At 26.8% G+C, this 25,390-nt stretch overlaps 2 protein-coding genes across 2 annotated transcripts in view; one reads left to right on the top strand and one right to left on the bottom strand.

The window, feature by feature from the left end:
* The window catches only part of LOC111421536 (uncharacterized), a 111,301-nt gene that overhangs the window by 18,403 nt on the left and 67,508 nt on the right, over positions 1-25,390 (bottom strand). The window lies entirely within an intron of this gene.
* On the top strand, positions 6,899-7,774 carry LOC111421533 (transmembrane reductase CYB561D2-like). Its single transcript, XM_023054704.1, has 2 exons — positions 6,899-7,210; positions 7,262-7,774. Exons 1-2 carry the CDS (start codon positions 7,016-7,018, stop codon positions 7,772-7,774), a joined length of 708 nt encoding a protein of 235 aa, XP_022910472.1. The 5' UTR covers positions 6,899-7,015.

The following is a 25,390-nucleotide window of genomic DNA, read 5'->3' as shown; positions in this document are numbered from 1 at the left end:
CACTTTTTTGGGTTAAGCAACAATTTTCACTCATTTTCAAAAAATCATAACAAATCGGGATTTAAACAAATCATTTTGAAACTATCAGCACTTATTCTACAAATTATAAGCTTTCCAATGAAATAAACAGATTTTCAAAATATCTTTTAGTTTTTGAGATATTAATTATTAGACAGATTTTCATTTTTTGGGTTAAGCAACAATTTTCACTCATTTTCAAAAAATCATAACAAATCGGGATTTAAACAAATCATTATGAAACTATCAGCACTTATTCTACAAATTATGAGCTTTCCAATGAAAGAAACGGATTTTCAAAATATCTTTTAGTTTTTGAGATATTAATTATTAGACAGCTTCTCATTTTTTGGGTTAAGCAACTATTTTCACTCATTTTCAAAAAATCATAACAAATCGGGATTTAAACAAATCATTTTGAAACTATCAGCACTTATTCTACAAATTATGAGCTTTCCAATGAAAGAAACAGATTTTCAAAATATCTTTTAGTTTTTGAGATATTAATTATTAGACAGCTTCTCATTTTTTGGGTTAAGCAACAATTTTCATTAATTTTCAAAAAATCATAACAAATCGGGATTTAAACAAATCATTTTGAAACTATCAGCACTTATTCTACAAATTATGAGCTTTCCAATGAAAGAAACGGATTTTCAAAATATCTTTTAGTTTTTGAGATATTAATTATTAGACAGCTTCTCATTTTTTGGGTTAAGCAACAATTTTCATTAATTTTCAAAAAATCATAACAAATCGGGATTTAAACAAATCATTTTGAAACTATCAGCACTTATTCTACAAATTATGAGCTTTCCAATGAAAGAAACAGATTTTCAAAATATCTTTTAGTTTTTGAGATATTAATTATTAGACAGCTTCTCATTTTTTGGGTTAAGCAACAATTTTCATTAATTTTCAAAAAATCATAACAAATCGGGATTTAAACAAATCATTTTGAAACTATCAGCACTTATTCTACAAATTATGAGCTTTCCAATGAAAGAAACGGATTTTCAAAATATCTTTTAGTTTTTGAGATATTAATTATTAGACAGCTTCTCATTTTTTGGGTTAAGCAACAATTTTCATTAATTTTCAAAAAATCATAACAAATCGGGATTTAAACAAATCATTTTGAAACTATCAGCACTTATTCTGCAAATTATGAGCTTTTCAATGAAAGAAACGGATTTTCAAAATATCTTTTAGTTTTTGAGATATTAATTATTAGACAGCTTCTCATTTTTTGGGTTAAGCAACAATTTTCATTAATTTTCAAAAAATCGTAACAAATCGGGATTTAAACAAATCATTTTGAAACTATCAGCACTTATTCTACAAATTATGAGCTTTCCAATGAAAGAAACAGATTTTCAAAATATCTTTTAGTTTTTGAGATATTAATTATTAGACAGCTTCTCATTTTTTGGGTTAAGCAACAATTTTCATTAATTTTCAAAAAATCATAACAAATCGGGATTTAAACAAATCATTTTGAAACTATCAGCACTTATTCTACAAATTATGAGCTTTCCAATGAAAGAAACGGATTTTCAAAATATCTTTTAGTTTTTGAGATATTAATTATTAGACAGCTTCTCATTTTTTGGGTTAAGCAACAATTTTCATTAATTTTCAAAAAATCATAACAAATCGGGATTTAAACAAATCATTTTGAAACTATCAGCACTTATTCTACAAATTATGAGCTTTCCAATGAAAGAAACGGATTTTCAAAATATCTTTTAGTTTTTGAGATATTAATTATTAGACAGCTTCTCATTTTTTGGGTTAAGCAACAATTTTCATTAATTTTCAAAAAATCATAACAAATCGGGATTTAAACAAATCATTTTGAAACTATCAGCACTTATTCTACAAATTATGAGCTTTCCAATGAAAGAAACAGATTTTCAAAATATCTTTTAGTTTTTGAGATATTAATTATTAGACAGCTTCTCATTTTTTGGGTTAAGCAACAATTTTCATTAATTTTCAAAAAATCATAACAAATCGGGATTTAAACAAATCATTTTGAAACTATCAGCACTTATTCTACAAATTATGAGCTTTCCAATGAAAGAAACGGATTTTCAAAATATCTTTTAGTTTTTGAGATATTAATTATTAGACAGCTTCTCATTTTTTGGGTTAAGCAACAATTTTCATTAATTTTCAAAAAATCATAACAAATCGGGATTTAAACAAATCATTTTGAAACTATCAGCACTTATTCTGCAAATTATGAGCTTTTCAATGAAAGAAACGGATTTTCAAAATATCTTTTAGTTTTTGAGATATTAATTATTAGACAGCTTCTCATTTTTTGGGTTAAGCAACAATTTTCATTAATTTTCAAAAAATCGTAACAAATCGGGATTTAAACAAATCATTTTGAAACTATCAGCACTTATTCTACAAATTATGAGCTTTCCAATGAAAGAAACAGATTTTCAAAATATCTTTTAGTTTTTGAGATATTAATTATTAGACAGCTTCTCATTTTTTGGGTTAAGCAACAATTTTCATTAATTTTCAAAAAATCATAACAAATCGGGATTTAAACAAATCATTTTGAAACTATCAGCACTTATTCTACAAATTATGAGCTTTCCAATGAAAGAAACGGATTTTCAAAATATCTTTTAGTTTTTGAGATATTAATTATTAGACAGCTTCTCATTTTTTGGGTTAAGCAACAATTTTCATTAATTTTCAAAAAATCATAACAAATCGGGATTTAAACAAATCATTTTGAAACTATCAGCACTTATTCTACAAATTATGAGCTTTCCAATGAAAGAACCGGATTTTCAAAATATTTTTTAGTTTTTGAGATATTAATTATTAGACAGCTTCTCATTTTTTGGGTTAAGCAACAATTTTCATTAATTTTCAAAAAATCATAACAAATCGGGATTTAAACAAATCATTTTGAAACTATCAGCACTTATTCTACAAATTATGAGCTTTCCAATGAAAGAAACGGATTTTCAAAATATCTTTTAGTTTTTGAGATATTAATTATTTGACAGCTTCTCATTTTTTGGGTTAAGCAACTATTTTCACTCATTTTCAAAAAATCATAACAAATCGGGATTTAAACAAATCATTTTGAAACTATCAGCACTTATTCTACAAATTATGAGCTTTCCAATGAAAGAAACAGATTTTCAAAATATCTTTTAGTTTTTGAGATATTAATTATTAGACAGCTTCTCATTTTTTGGGTTAAGCAACAATTTTCATTAATTTTCAAAAAATCATAACAAATCGGGATTTAAACAAATCATTTTGAAACTATCAGCACTTATTCTACAAATTATGAGCTTTCCAATGAAAGAAACGGATTTTCAAAATATCTTTTAGTTTTTGAGATATTAATTATTAGACAGCTTCTCATTTTTTGGGTTAAGCAACTATTTTCACTCATTTTCAAAAAATCATAACAAATCGGGATTTAAACAAATCATTTTGAAACTATCAGCACTTATTCTACAAATTATGAGCTTTCCAATGAAAGAACCGGATTTTCAAAATATTTTTTAGTTTTTGAGATATTAATTATTAGACAGCTTCTCATTTTTTGGGTTAAGCAACAATTTTCATTAATTTTCAAAAAATCATAACAAATCGGGATTTAAACAAATCATTTTGAAACTATCAGCACTTATTCTACAAATTATGAGCTTTCCAATGAAAGAAACGGATTTTCAAAATATCTTTTAGTTTTTGAGATATTAATTATTAGACAGCTTCTCATTTTTTGGGTTAAGCAACAATTTTCATTAATTTTCAAAAAATCATAACAAATCGGGATTTAAACAAATCATTTTGAAACTATCAGCACTTATTCTGCAAATTATGAGCTTTTCAATGAAAGAAACGGATTTTCAAAATATCTTTTAGTTTTTGAGATATTAATTATTAGACAGCTTCTCATTTTTTGGGTTAAGCAACAATTTTCATTAATTTTCAAAAAATCATAACAAATCGGGATTTAAACAAATCATTTTGAAACTATCAGCACTTATTCTACAAATTGTGAGCTTTCCAATGAAAGAAACAGATTTTCAAAATATCTTTTAGTTTTTGAGATATTAATTATTAGACAGCTTCTCATTTTTTGGGTTAAGCAACAATTTTCATTAATTTTCAAAAAATCGTAACAAATCGGGATTTAAACAAATCATTTTGAAACTATCAGCACTTATTCTACAAATTATGAGCTTTCCAATGAAAGAAACAGATTTTCAAAATATCTTTTAGTTTTTGAGATATTAATTATTAGACAGCTTCTCATTTTTTGGGTTAAGCAACAATTTTCATTAATTTTCAAAAAATCATAACAAATCGGGATTTAAACAAATCATTTTGAAACTATCAGCACTTATTCTACAAATTATGAGCTTTCCAATGAAAGAAACGGATTTTCAAAATATCTTTTAGTTTTTGAGATATTAATTATTTGACAGCTTCTCATTTTTTGGGTTAAGCAACTATTTTCACTCATTTTCAAAAAATCATAACAAATCGGGATTTAAACAAATCATTTTGAAACTATCAGCACTTATTCTACAAATTATGAGCTTTCCAATGAAAGAACCGGATTTTCAAAATATTTTTTAGTTTTTGAGATATTAATTATTAGACAGCTTCTCATTTTTTGGGTTAAGCAACAATTTTCATTAATTTTCAAAAAATCATAACAAATCGGGATTTAAACAAATCATTTTGAAACTATCAGCACTTATTCTACAAATTATGAGCTTTCCAATGAAAGAAACGGATTTTCAAAATATCTTTTAGTTTTTGAGATATTAATTATTTGACAGCTTCTCATTTTTTGGGTTAAGCAACTATTTTCACTCATTTTCAAAAAATCATAACAAATCGGGATTTAAACAAATCATTTTGAAATTATCAGCACTTATTCTACAAATTATGAGCTTTCCAATGAAAGAAACAGATTTTCAAAATATCTTTTAGTTTTTGAGATATTAATTATTAGACAGCTTCTCATTTTTTGGGTTAAGCAACAATTTTCATTAATTTTCAAAAAATCATAACAAATCGGGATTTAAACAAATCATTTTGAAACTATCAGCACTTATTCTACAAATTATGAGCTTTCCAATGAAAGAAACGGATTTTCAAAATATCTTTTAGTTTTTGAGATGTTAATTATTAGACAGCTTCTCATTTTTTGGGTTAAGCAACTATTTTCACTCATTTTCAAAAAATCATAACAAATCGGGATTTAAACAAATCATTTTGAAACTATCAGCACTTATTCTACAAATTATGAGCTTTCCAATGAAAGAACCGGATTTTCAAAATATTTTTTAGTTTTTGAGATATTAATTATTAGACAGCTTCTCATTTTTTGGGTTAAGCAACAATTTTCATTAATTTTCAAAAAATCATAACAAATCGGGATTTAAACAAATCATTTTGAAACTATCAGCACTTATTCTACAAATTATGAGCTTTCCAATGAAAGAAACGGATTTTCAAAATATCTTTTAGTTTTTGAGATATTAATTATTAAAGAGTTTCTCATTTTTTGGGTTAAGTAACAATTTTCGTTTATTTTCAAAAAATCATAACAAATCGGGATTTAAACAAATCATTTTGAAACTATCAGCACTTATTCTACAAATTATGAGCTTTCCAATGAAAGAAACAGATTTTCAAAATATCTTTTAGTTTTTGAGATATTAATTATTAGACAGCTTCTCATTTTTGGGGTTAAGCAACAATTTTCACTCATTTTCAAAAAATCATAACAAATCGAGATTTAAACAAATCATTTCGAAACTATCAGCACTTATTCTACAAATTATGAGCTTTCCAATGAAAGAAACAGATTTTCAAAATATCTTTTAGTTTTTGAGATATTAATTATTAGACAGCTTCTCATTTTGTGGGTTAAGCAACAATTTTCATTCATTTTCAAAAAATCATAACAAATAAGAATTTCAACGAATCATTTTCAAATTATCATCACTTATTATATAAATTGTCAGCTTTCCAGTGAGAGAAACGGCTTTTCAAAATATCTTTTAGTTTTTGAGATATTAGTTTTTAAACATAGTGTCAAAGTGGCAACAGTTGAAATAACCTGTTGAAGCAACAAATCTCAAAATTTAGATTAGAAGAAAAACTAACGTGATGGTCACCTCGAACATACAAGTTACCACATATATATTGAAGGCTTCCTCAATACAGGATTCTGTTTCCTGAGAGGATCCTTTCTAAGACATGAGGAAATTTCCAGAAATGCGTATTCATGGCTTTGAAAGCTGAGTTATGGCAAGTAACCAAATATAAGTCCCAAAATTTTGGGCAACCTGTAATAAAACTTGGTTTAATAGAAAATTCGTGTACAAAAAGGAATGATTACGACCATGAAATGTTAATTTAATATCGTGAGAGAGAAGAGCACCCCTATTAATTCGGTGTTAATTAAAAGATTTATGCGGGTCCTTGATAATTAAAATTCGCGACGACGATGAAACTGGAACGAAAAGAAAAAATGCAAATAGAGTTCAACAAAAAAAAATGAATCAATAACCCGGAAAATCCATTAAAACATAATAATCCTAAAAATACCACGCTTTTTATCTTTTTTATCAAAATTATTATCTAAATAACGCAACAAATATTATTTCCACATCAATTTTCGTCTTATTAATTACATTTTTTTATCGGAACCGAAGACAAATCGTTTAATATAATTAAATTAATTTTTAGATCTCGCCAGTACGTGATTTGATAAGAAATGTTTTTATTTCATTGTATTCTTTGTTTATATACTTAATGGTAAGTAAACGTAAAGCTTAGAGCATCAGTCAAAAATAATCTGTTGGTTTAAGGACTTGTCTCGAAATCCATTAAAAAGATTCCGTTTGGATCGTAAATCTAATTTTGATCGAATATAAAAGAATACGATCGCTTTTTTAGATGTTATTTTTCATTTTTATCATTTACAATGAATTTCGATCAAAAAGTTAAACAAAATGAGCAACCTCCTCTTGATTGTCTTGAAGATCTTATGGCTCATGTAACAACGGCGATTCGGATTATAAATTTGGGGTTGTCTATTTATATTATTTATTTGTGTTTTCCCGTTCCTGAAGATGGATTAAGTTTAACAACTTGGCATGTGCTTTTATATACAATTGGGGTGAGCTACATCTTAAATTAATTTATTATTTATCAAACAAATTCTTTTTAGTGGACATTTTTAATGGTGGAAGGAATATTTTTTGTACCAAAAGAAAATATTTGTACAAGCCGACTTTCTCAACCAACAAGAGTATTAATTCATTGGTTGGTTTTGGTGGTTGCAACAGGATTTATAATCGCAGGATTTACCGTGATTGTTGTGCAAGCTGCTGATAGGGGTAGTGATCATTTTAGTACTAACCACGGTTTACCGGGGGCGGTAGCTACAATTTTAGCTTATGTTTGTTGCATAAATGGAATTCCTGCTGTTTTCGCAGGAAAGCTTCGCAAAATCATCAAGCCGAATATAAACAAGCTGTTCCATGCTTTGGTTGGAATCGCAGCTGTGTTAAGCGGAGCTGTTGCCACTGTAACTGGTTTTTATACGGGGTGGTTCAGAAATAGATCGACTCCGACGATGCAAAACGTTTGTTATGTCGTTTTAGTCATAATTACGTGTTGGTTGTTGTTAAAGCCTGTTATTAATTCTTTGGTTAGAATAAAAAGTTTTTGTTCTTCATAAAAATATATTTTCTTTCATCAAGATTGACTAGGCAAATTTTTGGATTTGCCTAGTATGCAACTAGGCAAACTTGTACCAAATGAGGCTAAAGCAAAGTGCGAAAAGTGCAACTTAATCAACATACAAACTGACCTATCCTAACATTCCTTCACGTTATAATTAGGGTTGCAAAATAAAACTAACCCAACCTAACATTCTTTCCCCTGGATGATTAACATTTCAAAAGAAAACTGACTTTTCACAATAGAAACTGTCTAATAATTAATATCTCAAAAACTAAAAGATATTTTGAAAATCCGTTTACTTCATTGGAAAGCGCATAATTTGTAGAATATGTGCTGATAGTTTCATATTGATTTGCTGAAATCCCGATTTGTTATGATTTTTTGAAAATGAGTGAAAATAGTTGCTTAACCCAAAAAATGAGAAACAGTTTAATAATTAATATCTCAAAAACTAAAAGATATTTTGAAAATCCGTTTACTTCATTGGAAAGCGCATAATTTGTAGAATAAGTGCTGATAGTTTCATATTGATTTGGTGAAATCCCGATTTGTTATGATTTTTTGAAAATGAGTGAAAATAGTTGCTTAACCCAAAAAATGAGAAACAGTTTAATAATTAATATCTCAAAAACTAAAAGATATTTTGAAAATCCGTTTACTTCATTGGAAAGCGCATAATTTGTAGAATAAGTGCTGATAGTTTCATATTGATTTGGTGAAATCCCGATTTGTTATGATTTTTTGAAAATGAGTGAAAATAGTTGCTTAACCCAAAAAATGAGAAACAGTTTAATAATTAATATCTCAAAAACTAAAAGATATTTTGAAAATCCGTTTACTTCATTGGAAAGCGCATAATTTGTAGAATAAGTGCTGATAGTTTCATATTGATTTGGTGAAATCCCGATTTGTTATGATTTTTTGAAAATGAGTGAAAATAGTTGCTTAACCCAAAAAATGAGAAACAGTTTAATAATTAATATCTCAAAAACTAAAAGATATTTTGAAAATCCGTTTACTTCATTGGAAAGCGCATAATTTGTAGAATATGTGATGATAGTTTCATAATGATTTGCTGAAATCCCGATTTGTTATGATTTTTTGAAAATGAGTGAAAATAGTTGCTTAATCCAAAAAATGGGAAACTGTCTAATAATTAATATCTCAAAAACTAAAAGATATTTTGAAAATCCGTTTCTTTCGTTGAAAAGCTCATAATTTGTAGAATAAGTGCTGATAGTGTCATAATGATTTATTGAAATCCCGATTTGTTATGATTTTTTGAAAATGAGCGAAGATAGTTGCTTAACCCAAAAAATGAGAAACTGTCTAATAATTAATATCTCAAAAACTAAAAGATATTTTGAAAATCCGTTTACTTCATTGGAAAGCGCATAATTTGTAGAATAAGTGCTGATAGTTTCATAATGATTTATTGAAATCTCGATTTGTTATGATTTTTTGAAAATGAGTGAAGATAGTTGCTTAATCCAAAAAATGGGAAACTGTCTAATAATTAATATCTCAAAAACTAAAAGATATTTTGAAAATCCGTTTATTTCATTAAAAAGCTCATAATTTGTAGAATAAGTGCTGATAGTTTCATAATGATTTCTTGAAATCCCGATTTGTTATGATTTTTCGAAAATGAGTGAAAATAGTTGCTTAATGCAAGAAATGAGAAACTGTTTAATAATTAGTACCTATCTCAAAAACTAAAAGATATTTCGAAAATCCGTTTGTTACATTGGAAAGTTCATAATTTGTAGAATAAGTGCTGATAGCTTCATAATGATTTATTGAAATCTCGATTTGTTATGACTTTTTGAAAATCAATGAAAATAGTTGCTTAATCCAAAAAATGGGAAACTGTCTAACAATTAATATCTCCAAAAGTAAAAGATATTTTGAAAATCCGTTTCCCTTATTGGAAAGTTCATGATTTGTAGAATAAGTGCTGACAGTTTCATAATGATTTATTGAAATCCCGATTTGTTATGATTTTTTGAAAATGAGTGAAAATAGTTGCTTAACCCAAAAAATGAGAAACAGTTTAATAATTAATATCTCAAAAACTAAAAGATATTTTGAAAACCTGTTTACTTCATTGGAAAGCGCATAATTTGTAGAATATGTGATGATAGTTTCATAATGATTTGCTGAAATCCCGATTTGTTATGATTTTTTGAAAATGAGTGAAAATAGTTGCTTAATCCAAAAAATGGGAAACTGTCTAATAATTAATATCTCAAAAACTAAAAGATATTTTGAAAATCCGTTTCTTTCGTTGAAAAGCTCATAATTTGTAGAATAAGTGCTGATAGTGTCATAATGATTTATTGAAATCCCGATTTGTTATGATTTTTTGAAAATGAGCGAAGATAGTTGCTTAACCCAAAAAATGAGAAACTGTCTAATAATTAATATCTCAAAAACTAAAAGATATTTTGAAAATCCGTTTACTTCATTGGAAAGCGCATAATTTGTAGAATAAGTGCTGATAGTTTCATAATGATTTATTGAAATCTCGATTTGTTATGATTTTTTGAAAATGAGTGAAGATAGTTGCTTAATCCAAAAAATGGGAAACTGTCTAATAATTAATATCTCAAAAACTAAAAGATATTTTGAAAATCCGTTTATTTCATTAAAAAGCTCATAATTTGTAGAATAAGTGCTGATAGTTTCATAATGATTTCTTGAAATCCCGATTTGTTATGATTTTTCGAAAATGAGTGAAAATAGTTGCTTAATGCAAGAAATGAGAAACTGTTTAATAATTAGTACCTATCTCAAAAACTAAAAGATATTTCGAAAATCCGTTTGTTACATTGGAAAGTTCATAATTTGTAGAATAAGTGCTGATAGCTTCATAATGATTTATTGAAATCTCGATTTGTTATGACTTTTTGAAAATCAATGAAAATAGTTGCTTAATCCAAAAAATGGGAAACTGTCTAACAATTAATATCTCCAAAAGTAAAAGATATTTTGAAAATCCGTTTCCCTTATTGGAAAGTTCATGATTTGTAGAATAAGTGCTGACAGTTTCATAATGATTTATTGAAATCCCGATTTGTTATGATTTTTTGAAAATGAGTAAAAATAGTTGCTTAATCCAAAAAATGGGAAACTGTCTAATAATTAATATCTCAAAAACTAAAAGGTATTTTGAAAATCCGTTTCTTTCATTGGAAAGCTCATAATTTGTAGAATAAGTGCTGATAGTTTCATAACGATTTATTTAAATCTCGATTTGTTATGATTTTTTGAAGATGAATAAAAATAGTTGCTTAATGCAAGAAATGAGAAACTATTTAATAATTAATATCTCAAAAACTAAAAGATATTTTGAAAATCCGTTTCTTTCATTGGAAAGCTCATAATTTGTAGAATAAGTGCTGATAGTTTCAAAATGATTTGTTTAAATCCCGATTTGTTATGATTTTTTGAAAATGAGTGAAAATTGTTACTTAACCCAAAAAATGAGAAACTGTCTAATAATTAATATCTCAAAAACTAAAAGATATTTTGAAAATCCGTTTCTTTCATTGAAAAGCTCATAATTTGTAAAATAAGTGCTGATAGTTTCATAACGATTTATTGAAATTCCGATTTGTTATGATTTTTTGAAAATGAGTGAAAATAGTTGCTTAACCCAAAAAATGAGAAACTGTCTAATAATTAATACCTCAACAACTAAAAGATATTTCGAAAATCCGTTTCTTTAATTGAAAAGCTCATAATTTGTAGAATAAGTGCTGATAGTTTCATAACGATTTATTGAAATCCCGATTTGTTATGATTTTTTGAAAATTAACAAAAATAGTTGCTTAACCCAAGAAATGAGAAACTGTTTAATAATAAATATCTCAAAAACTAAAAGATATTTTGAAAATCCGTTTCTTTCATTGAAAAGCTCATAATTTGTAGAATAAGTGCTGATAGTTTCATAACGGTTTATTGAAATTCCGATTTGTTATGATTTTTTGAAAATGAGTGAAAATAGTTGCTTAACCCAAAAAATGAGAAACTGTCTAATAATTAATACCTCAACAACTAAAAGATATTTCGAAAATCCGTTTCTTTAATTGAAATGCTCATAATTTGTAGAATAAGTGCTGATAGTTTCATAACGATTTATTGAAATCCCGATTTGTTATGATTTTTTGAAAATTAACAAAAATAGTTGCTTAACCCAAAAAATGAGAAACTGTCTAATAATTAATATCTCAAAAACTAAAAGATATTTTGAAAATCCGTTTCTTTCATTGAAAAGCTCATAATTTGTAGAATAAGTGCTGATAGTTTCATAACGATTTATTGAAATTCCGATTTGTTATGATTTTTTGAAAATGAGTGAAAATAGTTGCTTAACCCAAAAAATGAGAAACTGTCTAATAATTAATACCTCAACAACTAAAAGATATTTCGAAAATCCGTTTCTTTAATTGAAAAGCTCATAATTTGTAGAATAAGTGCTGATAGTTTCATAACGATTTATTGAAATCCCGATTTGTTATGATTTTTTGAAAATTAACAAAAATAGTTGCTTAACCCAAGAAATGAGAAACTGTTTAATAATAAATATCTCAAAAACTAAAAGATATTTTGAAAATCCGTTTCTTTCATTGAAAAGCTCATAATTTGTAGAATAAGTGCTGATAGTTTCATAACGGTTTATTGAAATTCCGATTTGTTATGATTTTTTGAAAATGAGTGAAAATAGTTGCTTAACCCAAAAAATGAGAAACTGTCTAATAATTAATACCTCAACAACTAAAAGATATTTCGAAAATCCGTTTCTTTAATTGAAATGCTCATAATTTGTAGAATAAGTGCTGATAGTTTCATAACGATTTATTGAAATCCCGATTTGTTATGATTTTTTGAAAATTAACAAAAATAGTTGCTTAACCCAAAAAATGAGAAACTGTCTAATAATTAATATCTCAAAAACTAAAAGATATTTTGAAAATCCGTTTCTTTCATTGAAAAGCTCATAATTTGTAGAATAAGTGCTGATAGTTTCATAACGATTTATTGAAATTCCGATTTGTTATGATTTTTTGAAAATGAGTGAAAATAGTTGCTTAACCCAAAAAATGAGAAACTGTCTAATAATTAATACCTCAACAACTAAAAGATATTTCGAAAATCCGTTTCTTTAATTGAAAAGCTCATAATTTGTAGAATAAGTGCTGATAGTTTCATAACGATTTATTGAAATCCCGATTTGTTATGATTTTTTGAAAATTAACAAAAATAGTTGCTTAACCCAAGAAATGAGAAACTGTTTAATAATAAATATCTCAAAAACTAAAAGATATTTTGAAAATCCGTTTCTTTCATTGAAAAGCTCATAATTTGTAGAATAAGTGCTGATAGTTTCATAACGGTTTATTGAAATTCCGATTTGTTATGATTTTTTGAAAATGAGTGAAAATAGTTGCTTAACCCAAAAAATGAGAAACTGTCTAATAATTAATACCTCAACAACTAAAAGATATTTCGAAAATCCGTTTCTTTAATTGAAATGCTCATAATTTGTAGAATAAGTGCTGATAGTTTCATAACGATTTATTGAAATCCCGATTTGTTATGATTTTTTGAAAATTAACAAAAATAGTTGCTTAACCCAAAAAATGAGAAACTGTCTAATAATTAATATCTCAAAAACTAAAAGATATTTTGAAAATCCGTTTCTTTCATTGAAAAGCTCATAATTTGTAGAATAAGTGCTGATAGTTTCATAACGATTTATTGAAATTCCGATTTGTTATGATTTTTTGAAAATGAGTGAAAATAGTTGCTTAACCCAAAAAATGAGAAACTGTCTAATAATTAATACCTCAACAACTAAAAGATATTTCGAAAATCCGTTTCTTTAATTGAAAAGCTCATAATTTGTAGAATAAGTGCTGATAGTTTCATAACGATTTATTGAAATCCCGATTTGTTATGATTTTTTGAAAATGAATAAAAATAGTTGCTTAATGCAAGAAATGAGAAACTGTTTAATAATTAATATCTCAAAAACTAAAAGATATTTTGAAAATCCGTTTCTTACATTGGAAAGCTCATAATTTTTACAATAAGTGCTGATAGTTTTCTAATGATTTACTGAAATCCCGATTTGTTATGATTTTTTGAAAATGAGTGAAAATAGTTGCTTAACCCCAAAGATGAGAAACTGTCTAATAATTAATATCTCAAAAACTAAAAGATATTTCGAAAATCAGTTTGTTACATTGGAAAGTTCATAATTTGTAGAATACGAGCTGATAGTTTCATAATGATTTATTGAAATCCCAATTTGTTATGACTTTTTGAAAATGAATAAAAATAGTTGCTTAACGCAAGAAATGAGAAACTGTTTAATAATTAATATCTCAAAATCTAAAAGATATTTTGAAAATCCGTTTCTTTCATTAAAAAGCTCATAATTTGTACAATAAGTGCTGATAGTTTTCTAATGATTTACTGAAATCCCGATTTGTTATGATTTTTTGAAAATGAGTGAAAATAGTTGCTTAACCCAAAAAATGAGAAACTGTTTAATAATTAATACCTCAAAAACTAAAAGATATTTTGAAAATCCGTTTCTTTCATTGAAAAGCTCATAATTTGTAGAATAAGTGCTGATAGTTTCATAATGATTTATTGAAATCCCGATTTGATATGATTTTTTGAAAATGAGTGAAAATAGTTGCTTAACCCAAAAAATTAGAAACTGTCTAATAATTAATATCTCAAAAACTAAAAGATATTTTGAAAATCCGTTTCTTACATTGGAAAGCTCATAATTTGTAGAATAAGTACTGATAGTTTCATAATGATTTATTGAAATCCCGATTTGTTATGATTTTTTGAAAATGAGTGAAAATAGTTGCTTAATCCAAAAAATGGGAAACTGTCTAATAATTAATATCTCAAAAACTAAAAGATATTTTGAAAATCCGTTTATTTCATTGGAAAGCTCATAATTTGTAGAATAAGTGCTGATAGTTTCATAATGATTTATTGAAATCTCGATTTGTTATGATTTTTTGAAAATGAGGGAAGATAGTTGCTTAATCCAAAAAATGGGAAACTGTCTAATAATTAATATCTCAAAAACTAAAAGATATTTTGAAAATCCGTTTATTTCATTGAAAAGCTCATAATTTGTAGAATAAGTGCTGATAGTTTCATAATGATTTCTTGAAATCCCGATTTGTTATGATTTTTTGAAAATGAGTGAAAATAATTGCTTAACCCGAAAGATGAGTAACTGTCTAATAATTAATATCTCAAAAACTAAAAGATATTTTGAAAATCCGTTTCTTTCATTGGAAAGCTCATAATTTGTAGAATAAGTGCTGATAGTTTCATAATGATTTATTGAAATCCCGATTTGTTATGATTTTTTGAAAATGAGTGAAAATAGTTGCTTAATCCAAAAAATGAAAAACTGTTTAATAATTAATATCTCAAAAACTAAAAGATATTTTGAAAATCCGTTTACTTCATTGGAAAGCGCATAATTTGTAGAATATGTGATAATAGTTTCATATTGATTTGCTGAAATCCCGATTTGTTATGATTTTTTGAAAATGAGTGAAAATAGTTGCTTAATCCAAAAAATGGGAAACTGTCTAATAATTAATATCTCAAAAACTAAAAGATATTTTGAAAATCCGTTTCTTTCATTGAAAAGCTCATAATTTGTAGAATAAGTGCTGATAGTTTCAAAATGATTTGTTTAAATCTCGATTTGTTATGATTTTTTGAAAATGAGTGAAAATTGTTGCTTAACCTAAAAATGAGAAACTGAATAATAATTAATATCTCAAAAACTAAAAAATATTTTGAAAATCCGTTTCTTTCATTGGAAAGCTCATAATTTGTAGAATAAGTGCTGATAGTTTCATAATAATTTATTGAAATCCCGATTTGTTATGATTTTTCGAAAATGAGTGAAAATAGTTGCTTAATGCAAGAAATGAGAAACTGTTTAATAATTAGTATCTCAAAAACTAAAAGATATTTCGAAAATCCGTTTGTTACATTGGAAAGTTCATAATTTGTAGAATAAGTGCTGATAGCTTCATAATGATTTATTGAAATCTCGATTTGTTATGACTTTTTGAAAATCAATGAAAATAGTTGCTTAATCCAAAAAATGGGAAACTGTCTAACAATTAATATCTCCAAAAGTAAAAGATATTTTGAAAATCCGTTTCCCTTATTGGAAAGTTCATGATTTGTAGAATAAGTGCTGACAGTTTCATAATGATTTATTGAAATCCCGATTTGTTATGATTTTTTGAAAATGAGTAAAAATAGTTGCTTAATCCAAAAAATGGGAAACTGTCTAATAATTAATATCTCAAAAACTAAAAGGTATTTTGAAAATCCGTTTCTTTCATTGGAAAGCTCATAATTTGTAGAATAAGTGCTGATAGTTTCATAACGATTTATTGAAATCTCGATTTGTTATGATTTTTTGAAGATGAATAAAAATAGTTGCTTAATGCAAGAAATGAGAAACTATTTAATAATTAATATCTCAAAAACTAAAAGATATTTTGAAAATCCGTTTCTTTCATTGGAAAGCTCATAATTTGTAGAATAAGTGCTGATAGTTTCATAACGATTTATTGAAATTCCGATTTGTTATGATTTTTTGAAAATGAGTGAAAATAGTTGCTTAACCCAAAAAATGAGAAACTGTCTAATAATTAATACCTCAACAACTAAAAGATATTTCGAAAATCCGTTTCTTTAATTGAAAAGCTCATAATTTGTAGAATAAGTGCTGATAGTTTCATAACGATTTATTGAAATCCCGATTTGTTATGATTTTTTGAAAATGAATAAAAATAGTTGCTTAATACAAGAAATGAGAAACTGTTTAATAATTAATATCTCAAAATCTAAAAGATATTTTGAAAATCCGTTTCTTTCATTGAAAAGCTCATAATTTGTAGAATAGGTGCTGATAGTTTCATAGCGATTTATTGAAATCCCGATTTGTTATGATTTTTTGAAAATGAGTGAAAATAATTGCTTAACCCAAAAAATGAAAAACTAAATAATAATTAATATCTCAAAAACTAAAAAATATTTTCAAAATCCGTTTCTTTCATTGGAAAGTTCATAATTTGCAGAATAAGTGCTGATAATTTCATAATGATTTATTGAAATCCCGATTTGTTATGATTTTTTGAAAATGAATAAAAATAGTTGCTTAATGCAAGAAATGAGAAACTGTTTAATAATTAATATCTCAAAAACTAAAAGATATTTTGAAAATCCGCTTCTTTCATTGAAAAGCTCATAATTTGTAGAATAAGTGTTGACAGTTTCATAATGATTTATTGAAATCCCGATTTATTATAATTTTTTAAAGATGAGTGAAAATAATTGTTTAATAATAATAATAATAATAATAATATTCCTTTATTACCCAACAGGCATAGCCCAAAAAAGGATAACAATATATATTATGTATGTGAGAAAAAAAAAACAAAAATTACAAAAAATTCAAGAAATTAACATTTGACCGAATTATAAAGAAAATAAAAATAAAAACTAAATAAGTGAATTTACATGCAGGTGATCACTGATTGTCTGGAATCCTGTTGCCCACTTTACAGAGAGTGTATGTTGGCGCCCGTCTCATAATGTTTGTCCTAGCATAAGGAATGACGAATACGCAGCTATATCTTGAGTTACTCCTTGGAACAACAAACCCTAGTCGCTCAAGAATGAAAGGGCAATCGATGTTATATTCGATAAGCCTTTGTAGAAACCTTTCATAAAACGCGTTTCTTCTGTCCATCAAGGAAATCATACTGTGTCGTGCAAGCAAATCATTTTGTGGTATACCTCGCTCAGGGTAAATTCCATCAGATTTGTAAGAAAGAAATTTTAAGAATCTACGATGGACTCGATCAAGGCTTAAGAACTCACATGCATATAAGGGACTCCAAATCAGGCAAGCGTATTCTAACTTACTCAGAACGTAAGCACAATACAAGGTCTTTAATAAGCTGACACTTGTGAAATATTTAAACCTAGGGACCTAAAGGCCTCCGAACACACATTATTGATATGTTTTTTAAAATTAAGACTTGCATCAAACAGGACCCCCAAATCCCTGTACTCCTCAACACGACTTAAAATGCTGCCAGCAATATTGTAAGGATATATGCATGGTGACGAGCATCGGCTATAAGTAAGTAACCCGAAAGATGAGTTATTAGCTTTGTTCGTTGGGACTGCACTACTTGCACTAAGCAGATTAGTGCAGATGTTGTGTGTTCGTTGGGGGCAGTGCAGTTTAGTGCAGCTACACTCGTAAGCTTTGTTTGTTGGGACTGCACTACTCTGCAAGACATGTCACTCGTATGACGTCATAGTGCAATGAAGTGTAAGTCAGTGCAATGTCATGTCAACTTAGTGCAGGTCAGAAAAGTGTATAAACCGTGGTCCCAACGAACAGATTTTTATAAAAAAAGTGTATAATATTTGAAATGGACGAACAGGAGATTGTCAGCGAAATACTCGTGGAAAATGAAATTATCGCAGAATGTTTTTTTAGTATTCATCAATTATTATTTTTTTTTTTTTTCAATTATTAGCGAAATATATTTTCTATACCAAACTACTAACCCTTATTAGTTCTTTTAAAAGTACTACTTAACGTATAAAGAAATCACATGCTAAATTGCACCAAAATTGATAAGCAGTGCTTGCAAAAAAAAATTTGGGGTGGTGAGGGTAGTTAACCCCAGCCACCCCTAAATGAGAAAAAACACATAATATTTTTAAATGTACTATAAGTGTATTTAATGCCGCCAAAATCGACAGGGTAGTTTCTAAATTATTCAAAAAAAGGAGGGGTAGTTTTCTACTGCCTCTACTGGGATTGAATATACTGTGTTCTCTAATACAACAAATATTAATTATTATAAGGTTTTATTTCTTAATATTTAATATTAATATTAATTATTACAAAACACGTTTTCAAATATTCCGCCATTTTAGTTACACTGCATTTATTGAACTTAATCGAAAGCAGGTGCAACAAAATCTGCACTAACTTGCACTGGCTGCACTAAATTGCACTGCACCTGGCCCAACGAACAGTATGAGTGCAACTGCACTAAACTGCACTATCCCCAACGAACACACAATATCTGCACTAAACTGCATAGTGCAAGTGAGTGCAAGTAGTGCAGTCCCAACGAACAAAGCTTAAGTTCAATAAGTGCAGTGTAACTGAAATGGCGGAATATTTGAAAGCATGTTTTGTAATAATTAATATTAATATTAAATATTAAGAAATAAAACCTTATAATAATTAATATTTGTTGTATTAGAGAACACAGTATACTCAATCCCAGTAGAGGCAGTAAAAAACTACCCCTACTTTTTTGGAATAATTTAAAAACTACCCTGTCGATTTTGGCTTCATTAAATACACTTATAGTACATTTAAAAATGAGTAATTGTTTAAAACATAATTACTCAATACCTAACAGATATTTTAAAAATCCGTTTGTTACATTGGAAAGCTCATAATTCGTAGAATAACTGCTGATAGTTTCAAAATGATTTATTAAAATTCCGATTTGTTATGATTTTTTGAAAATGAGTGAAAATAGTTGCTTAACCCAAAAAATGAGAAACTGTCTAATAATTAATACCTCAAAAACTAAAAGATATTTCGAAAATCCGTTTGTTACATAGGAAAGCTCATAATTTGTACAATAAGTGCTGATAGCTTCATAATGATTTATTGAAATCCCGATTTGTTATGATTTTTTGAATATGAGTGAAAATAGTTGCTTAACCTAAAAAATGGTAAACTGTCTAATAATTAAAATCTCAAAAACTAAAAGATATTTTGAAAATCCGTTTCTTTCATTGAAAAGCTCATAATTTGTAGAATAAGTGCTGATAGTTTCATAACGATTTATTGAAATCCCGATTTGTTATGATTTTTTGAATATGAATAAAAATAGTTGCTAAATGCAAGAAATGAGAAACTGTTTAATAATTAATATCTCAAAATCTAAAAGATATTTTGAAAATCCGTTTCTTTCATTAAAAAGCTCATAATTTGTAGAATAACTGCTGATAGTTTCATAATGATTTATTGAAATCCCGATTTGTTATGATTTTTTGAAAATGAGTGAAAATAATTGCTTTACCCGAAAGATGCGTAACTGTCTAATAATTAATATCTCAAAATCTAAAAGATATTTTGAAAATCCGTTAAATTCATTGGAAAGCTCATAATTTGTAGAATGCGTGCTGATAGTTTCATAATGATTTATTGAAATCCCGATTTGTTATGATTTTTTGAAAATGAGTGAAAATAGTTGCTTAACCTAAAAAATGGCAAATTGTTTAATAATTAATATCTCAAAAACTAAAAGATATTATGAATATCCGTTTCTTTCATTGGAAAGCTCATAATTTGCAGGATAAGTAGTGATACTTTCATAATGATTTATTGATATTCCGATTTGTTATGATTTTTTGAAAATGAGTGAAAATAATTGCTTAACCGGAAAGATGAGTAACTGTCTAATAATTAATAGTTCTCAATAATTCTCAAAGACTAAAAGATATTTTAAAAATCTGTTTCCTTCATTGGAAAGCTCATAATTTGTAGATTGAGTGGTGATAGTTTCATAATGATTTATTGAAATCTCGATTTGTTATGATTTTTTGAAAATTAGTGAAAATAGTTGCTTAACCCAAAAAATGACAAACTGTCTAATAATTAATATCTCAAAAGCTAAAAGATGTTTTGAAAATCCGTTTCTTTCACTGGAAAGCTCATAATTTGTAGAATGAGTGGTGATACTTTCATAATGATTCATTGAAATCCCAATTTGTTATGATTTTTTGAAAATGGGTGAAAATAATTGCTTAACCCGAAAGATGAGTAACTGTCTAATAATTAATATCTGAAAGACTAAAAGATATTTTGAAAATCCGTTTCTTTCGTTGGAAAGCTCATAATTTGTAGAATAAGTGCTGATAGTTTCATAATGATTTATTGAAATCCCGATTTGTTATGATTTTTTGAAAATTAGTGAAAATAGTTGCACAGAGAGAAATATATTCTTGAACGAAGATTATTACTCTTGACTCAAGCTTGTCATATTCTTATATATCCACAAGAAGATCATTTTGTTGAGTGAAGAAAAACCGCATATTCTCAAAGCAAGTATACAAATATTCTTGATTCTCAGGAAAACGAATTCTTAGTAAAAGTAAATCAATAATCTTGAAAAAGAGTATCTAAGTGTTACGTCAACAACCCCATTTTCGTACCGAGAATAGATTTCTTAAGTCTTGAATAACGTATCTTTCTTTTTAGAAAAACTTATTCATGTAACAACAATCTTGTATAATTCTTCATTTGAGTATTATAAATTATTGACGCAAGAATGGTTTTTTTGATACAAAAAATTGATATTCTTCGATGCCAAGAATATGACATGCTTCATTCGATGATATTTCTATTCTTAAAACAAAGAAAATATTTTTGTTTTAAGAATATCTTATACTTGTTTCTAAGAAATACATTCAAGAATAAATTTTTCTTGAGACTCAAGAATAATTTCCCTCAGTGTGGTTAACTCGAAAGATGAGTTATTGTTTAAAACTTAATAATTCAAAAATTAAAAGATATTTTGAAAATCTGTTTCCTTCATTGGAAAGCTCATAATTTGTAAAATAAGTGCTGATAGTTTCATAATGATTTATTGAAATCCCGATTTGTTGTGATTTTTTGAAAATGAGTGAAAATTGTTGCTTATCCCAAAAAAATGAGAAACTGTCTAATAATTAATATCTCAAAAACTAAAAGATATTTTGAAAATCCGTTACTTTCATTGAAAAGCTCATAATTTGTAGAATATGTGCTGATAGTTTCATAATGGTTTATTGAAATCCCGATTTGTTATGATTTTTTGAAAATGAGTGAAAATAGTTGCTTAACCCAAAAAATGAGAAACTGTCTAATAATTAATATCTCAAAAACTAAAAAATATTTTGAAAATCCTTTGCTTTCATTGGAAAGCTCATAATTTGTAGAATAAGTGCTGATTGTTTCGTAATGATTTATTGAAATTTCGATTTGTTATGATTTTTTGAAAATGAGTGAAAATAATTGCTTAACCCGAAAGATGAGTAACTGTCTAATAATTAATATCTCAAAAACTAAAAGATATTTTGAAAATCCTTTGCTTTCATTGGAAAGCTCATAATTTGTAGAATAAGTGCTGATAGTTTCGTAACGATTTATTGAAATCCCGATTTGTTATGATTTTTTGAAAATGAGTGAAAATAATTGCTTAATCCAAAAAATGGGAAACTGTCTAATAATTAATATCTCAAAAACTAAAAAATATTTTGAAAATCCTTTGCTTTCATTGGAAAGCTCATAATTTGTAGAATAAGTGCTGATTGTTTCGTAATGATTTATTGAAATTTCGATTTGTTATGATTTTTTGAAAATGAGTGAAAATAATTGCTTAACCCGAAAGATGAGTAACTGTCTAATAATTAATATCTCAAAAACTAAAAGATATTTTGAAAATCCTTTGCTTTCATTGGAAAGCTCATAATTTGTAGAATAAGTGCTGATAGTTTCGTAACGATTTATTGAAATCCCGATTTGTTATGATTTTTTGAAAATGAGTGAAAATAATTGCTTAATCCAAAAAATGGGAAACTGTCTAATAATTAATATCTCAAAAACTAAAAAATATTTTGAAAATCCTTTGCTTTCATTGGAAAGCTCATAATTTGTAGAATAAGTGCTGATTGTTTCGTAATGATTTATTGAAATTTCGATTTGTTATGATTTTTTGAAAATGAGTGAAAATAATTGCTTAACCCGAAAGATGAGTAACTGTCTAATAATTAATATCTCAAAAACTAAAAGATATTTTGAAAATCCTTTGCTTTCATTGGAAAGCTCATAATTTGTAGAATAAGTGCTGATAGTTTCGTAACGATTTATTGAAATCCCGATTTGTTATGATTTTTTGAAAATGAGTGAAAATAATTGCTTAATCCAAAAAATGGGAAACTGTCTAATAATTAATATCTCAAAAACTAAAAGATATTTTGAAAATCCGTTTCTTTCATTGAAAAGCTCATAATTTGTAGAATAAGTGCTGATAGTTTCATAACGATTTCTTGAAATCCCGATTTGTTATGATTTTTTGAAAATGAATAAAAATAGTTGCTTAATGCAAGAAATACGAAACTGTTTAATAATTAATATCTCAAAAACTAAAAGATATTTTGAAAATCCGTTTCTTACATTGGAAAGCTCATAATTTGTACAATAAGTGCTGATAGTTTTTTCATAATGATTTATTGAAATCCCGATTTGTTATGATTTCTTGAAAATGAGTGAAAATAATTGCTTAATCCAAAAAATGGGAAACTGTTTAATAATTAATATCTTAAAATCTAAAAGATATTTTGAAAATCCGTTTCTTTCATTGGAAAGCTCATAGTTTGTAGAATAATTGCTGATAGTTCCGTAATGATTTATTGAAATTCCGATTTGTTATGATTTTTTGAAAATTAGTGATAATAGTTGCCTAACCCAAAAAATGACAAACTGTGTTATAATTAATATCTCAAAAACTAAAAGATATTTTGAAAATCCGTTTCTTACATCGGAAAGCTCATAATTTGTAGAATAAGTGCTGATAATTTCATAATTATCCATTAAAATTCCAATTTATTATGATTTTTTGAAAATGAGTGAAAATAGTTGCTTTACCCAAAAAATGAGAAACTGTCTAATAATTAATATCTCAAAAACTAAAAGATATTTCGAAAATCAGTTTGTTACATTGGAAAGTTCATAAGTTGTAGAATAAGAGCTGATAGCTTCATAATTATTTATTGAAATCCCAATTTGTTATGATTTTTTAAATATGAATAAAAATAGTTGCTTAACGCAAGAAATGAGAAACTGTCTAATAATTAATATCTCAAAAACTAAAAGATGTTTTGAAAATCCGTTTCTCTCATTGGAAAGCTCATGATTTGTAGAATATGTGCTGATAGTTTCATAATGATTTATTGAAATCCCGATTTGTTATGATTTTTTGAAAATGAGTGTAAATTGTTGCTTAACCCAAAAAATGAGAAACTGAATAATAATTAATATCTCAAAAACTAAAAGATATTTTGAAAATCCGTTTCTTACATTGGAAAGCTCATAATTTGTAGAATAAGTGCTGATAGTTTCAAAATGATTTGTTTAAATCCCGATTTGTTACGATTTTTTGAAAATGAGTGAAAATAGTTGCTTAAACCAAAAAATGAGAAACTGTCTAATAATTAATATCTCAAAAACTAAAAGATATTTTAAAAATCCGTTTATTTCATTGGAAAGCTCATAATTTGTAGAATAAGTGCTGATAGTTTCATAACGATTTATTGAAATCCCGATTTGTTATGATTTTTTGAAAATGAGTGAAAATAGTTGTTTAACCCAAAAAATGAGAAACTGTCTAATAATTAATATCTCAAAAACTAAAAGATATTTTGAAAATCCGTTTCTTTCATTGGAAACCTCATAATTTGTAGAATAAGTGCTGATAATTTCATAATTATCCATTAAAATTCCAATTTATTATGATTTTTTGAAATTGAGTGAAAATAATTGCTTTACCCTAAAACTGAGTAAATGTCATTTTGACGTTTAAAAATTAATATCTCAAGAACTCAACGATATTTTTAAAATCTGTTTATTTCATTGGAAAGCTTATAATTTCTTTAATCATTGGTGATAATTTCATAATTATTTATTAAAATTCCAATTTATTATGATTTTTTTAAAATGAGTCGACTAAATGACATTTCTGTCACGATCATATTAATTTAATTTTTTTTAATTACAAATGTTATTTTCCTTCTTATTATTATTAACACAAATAGTTGCCGATTACACCCCCCAAGATTATTGCAACTTACCATGCTACATCGGCAACAAATCCATCCCAAACGCGATATGTAAAAATAAATGTAAGCAAAACAATTCTTGCAAAAACACAAATTTCGGCGAACTACAATTCTCCAATTCCGATCGATATTACATTTTAACATGGCACAATTTGTACAGACATCGTTACGCAATCGGCAAAGAAAACAACATAACTGTCTCAAACATGATGGTTCTTTCTTACGATCAAGAATTAGAAAACATCGCGATGTGTTTAGCCAAAAAATGTAATGAAGAAGTAGATTTTTGTAAAAGAAGTTTTAAATTTGGAAATATTGGTCAAAACGAGTTCCAATTGATTCATATCACAAAATCGGAGCTTGATAATAAGTTATTGATCCAAATGGGGATCCAATTTTGGTTTGATGAGTACAAACATTTAAGAGATGGCGTCAAAAAGGTTTTTGATGAAAAAAAGATGTTTGCCAAATCGTTTAGCCAAATGATTTGGGCCAAAACGAGGTACGTTGGGTGTGGAGGGGTTCATTACGAAGTCGATAAAAAAGTTTTTTATAAATTAATTTGTAATTATGGACAAGAAGGGAATTTAAACGGAAAAGAGATTTATCT

Source organism: Onthophagus taurus, chromosome 10 (assembly GCF_036711975.1).
Source record: "Onthophagus taurus isolate NC chromosome 10, IU_Otau_3.0, whole genome shotgun sequence".
NCBI classification, from domain to species: Eukaryota; Metazoa; Arthropoda; class Insecta; order Coleoptera; family Scarabaeidae; genus Onthophagus; species Onthophagus taurus.
The sequence above is the reverse complement of the archived record's forward strand: the minus strand, read 5'-3'. Positions and strand labels throughout refer to the sequence as shown.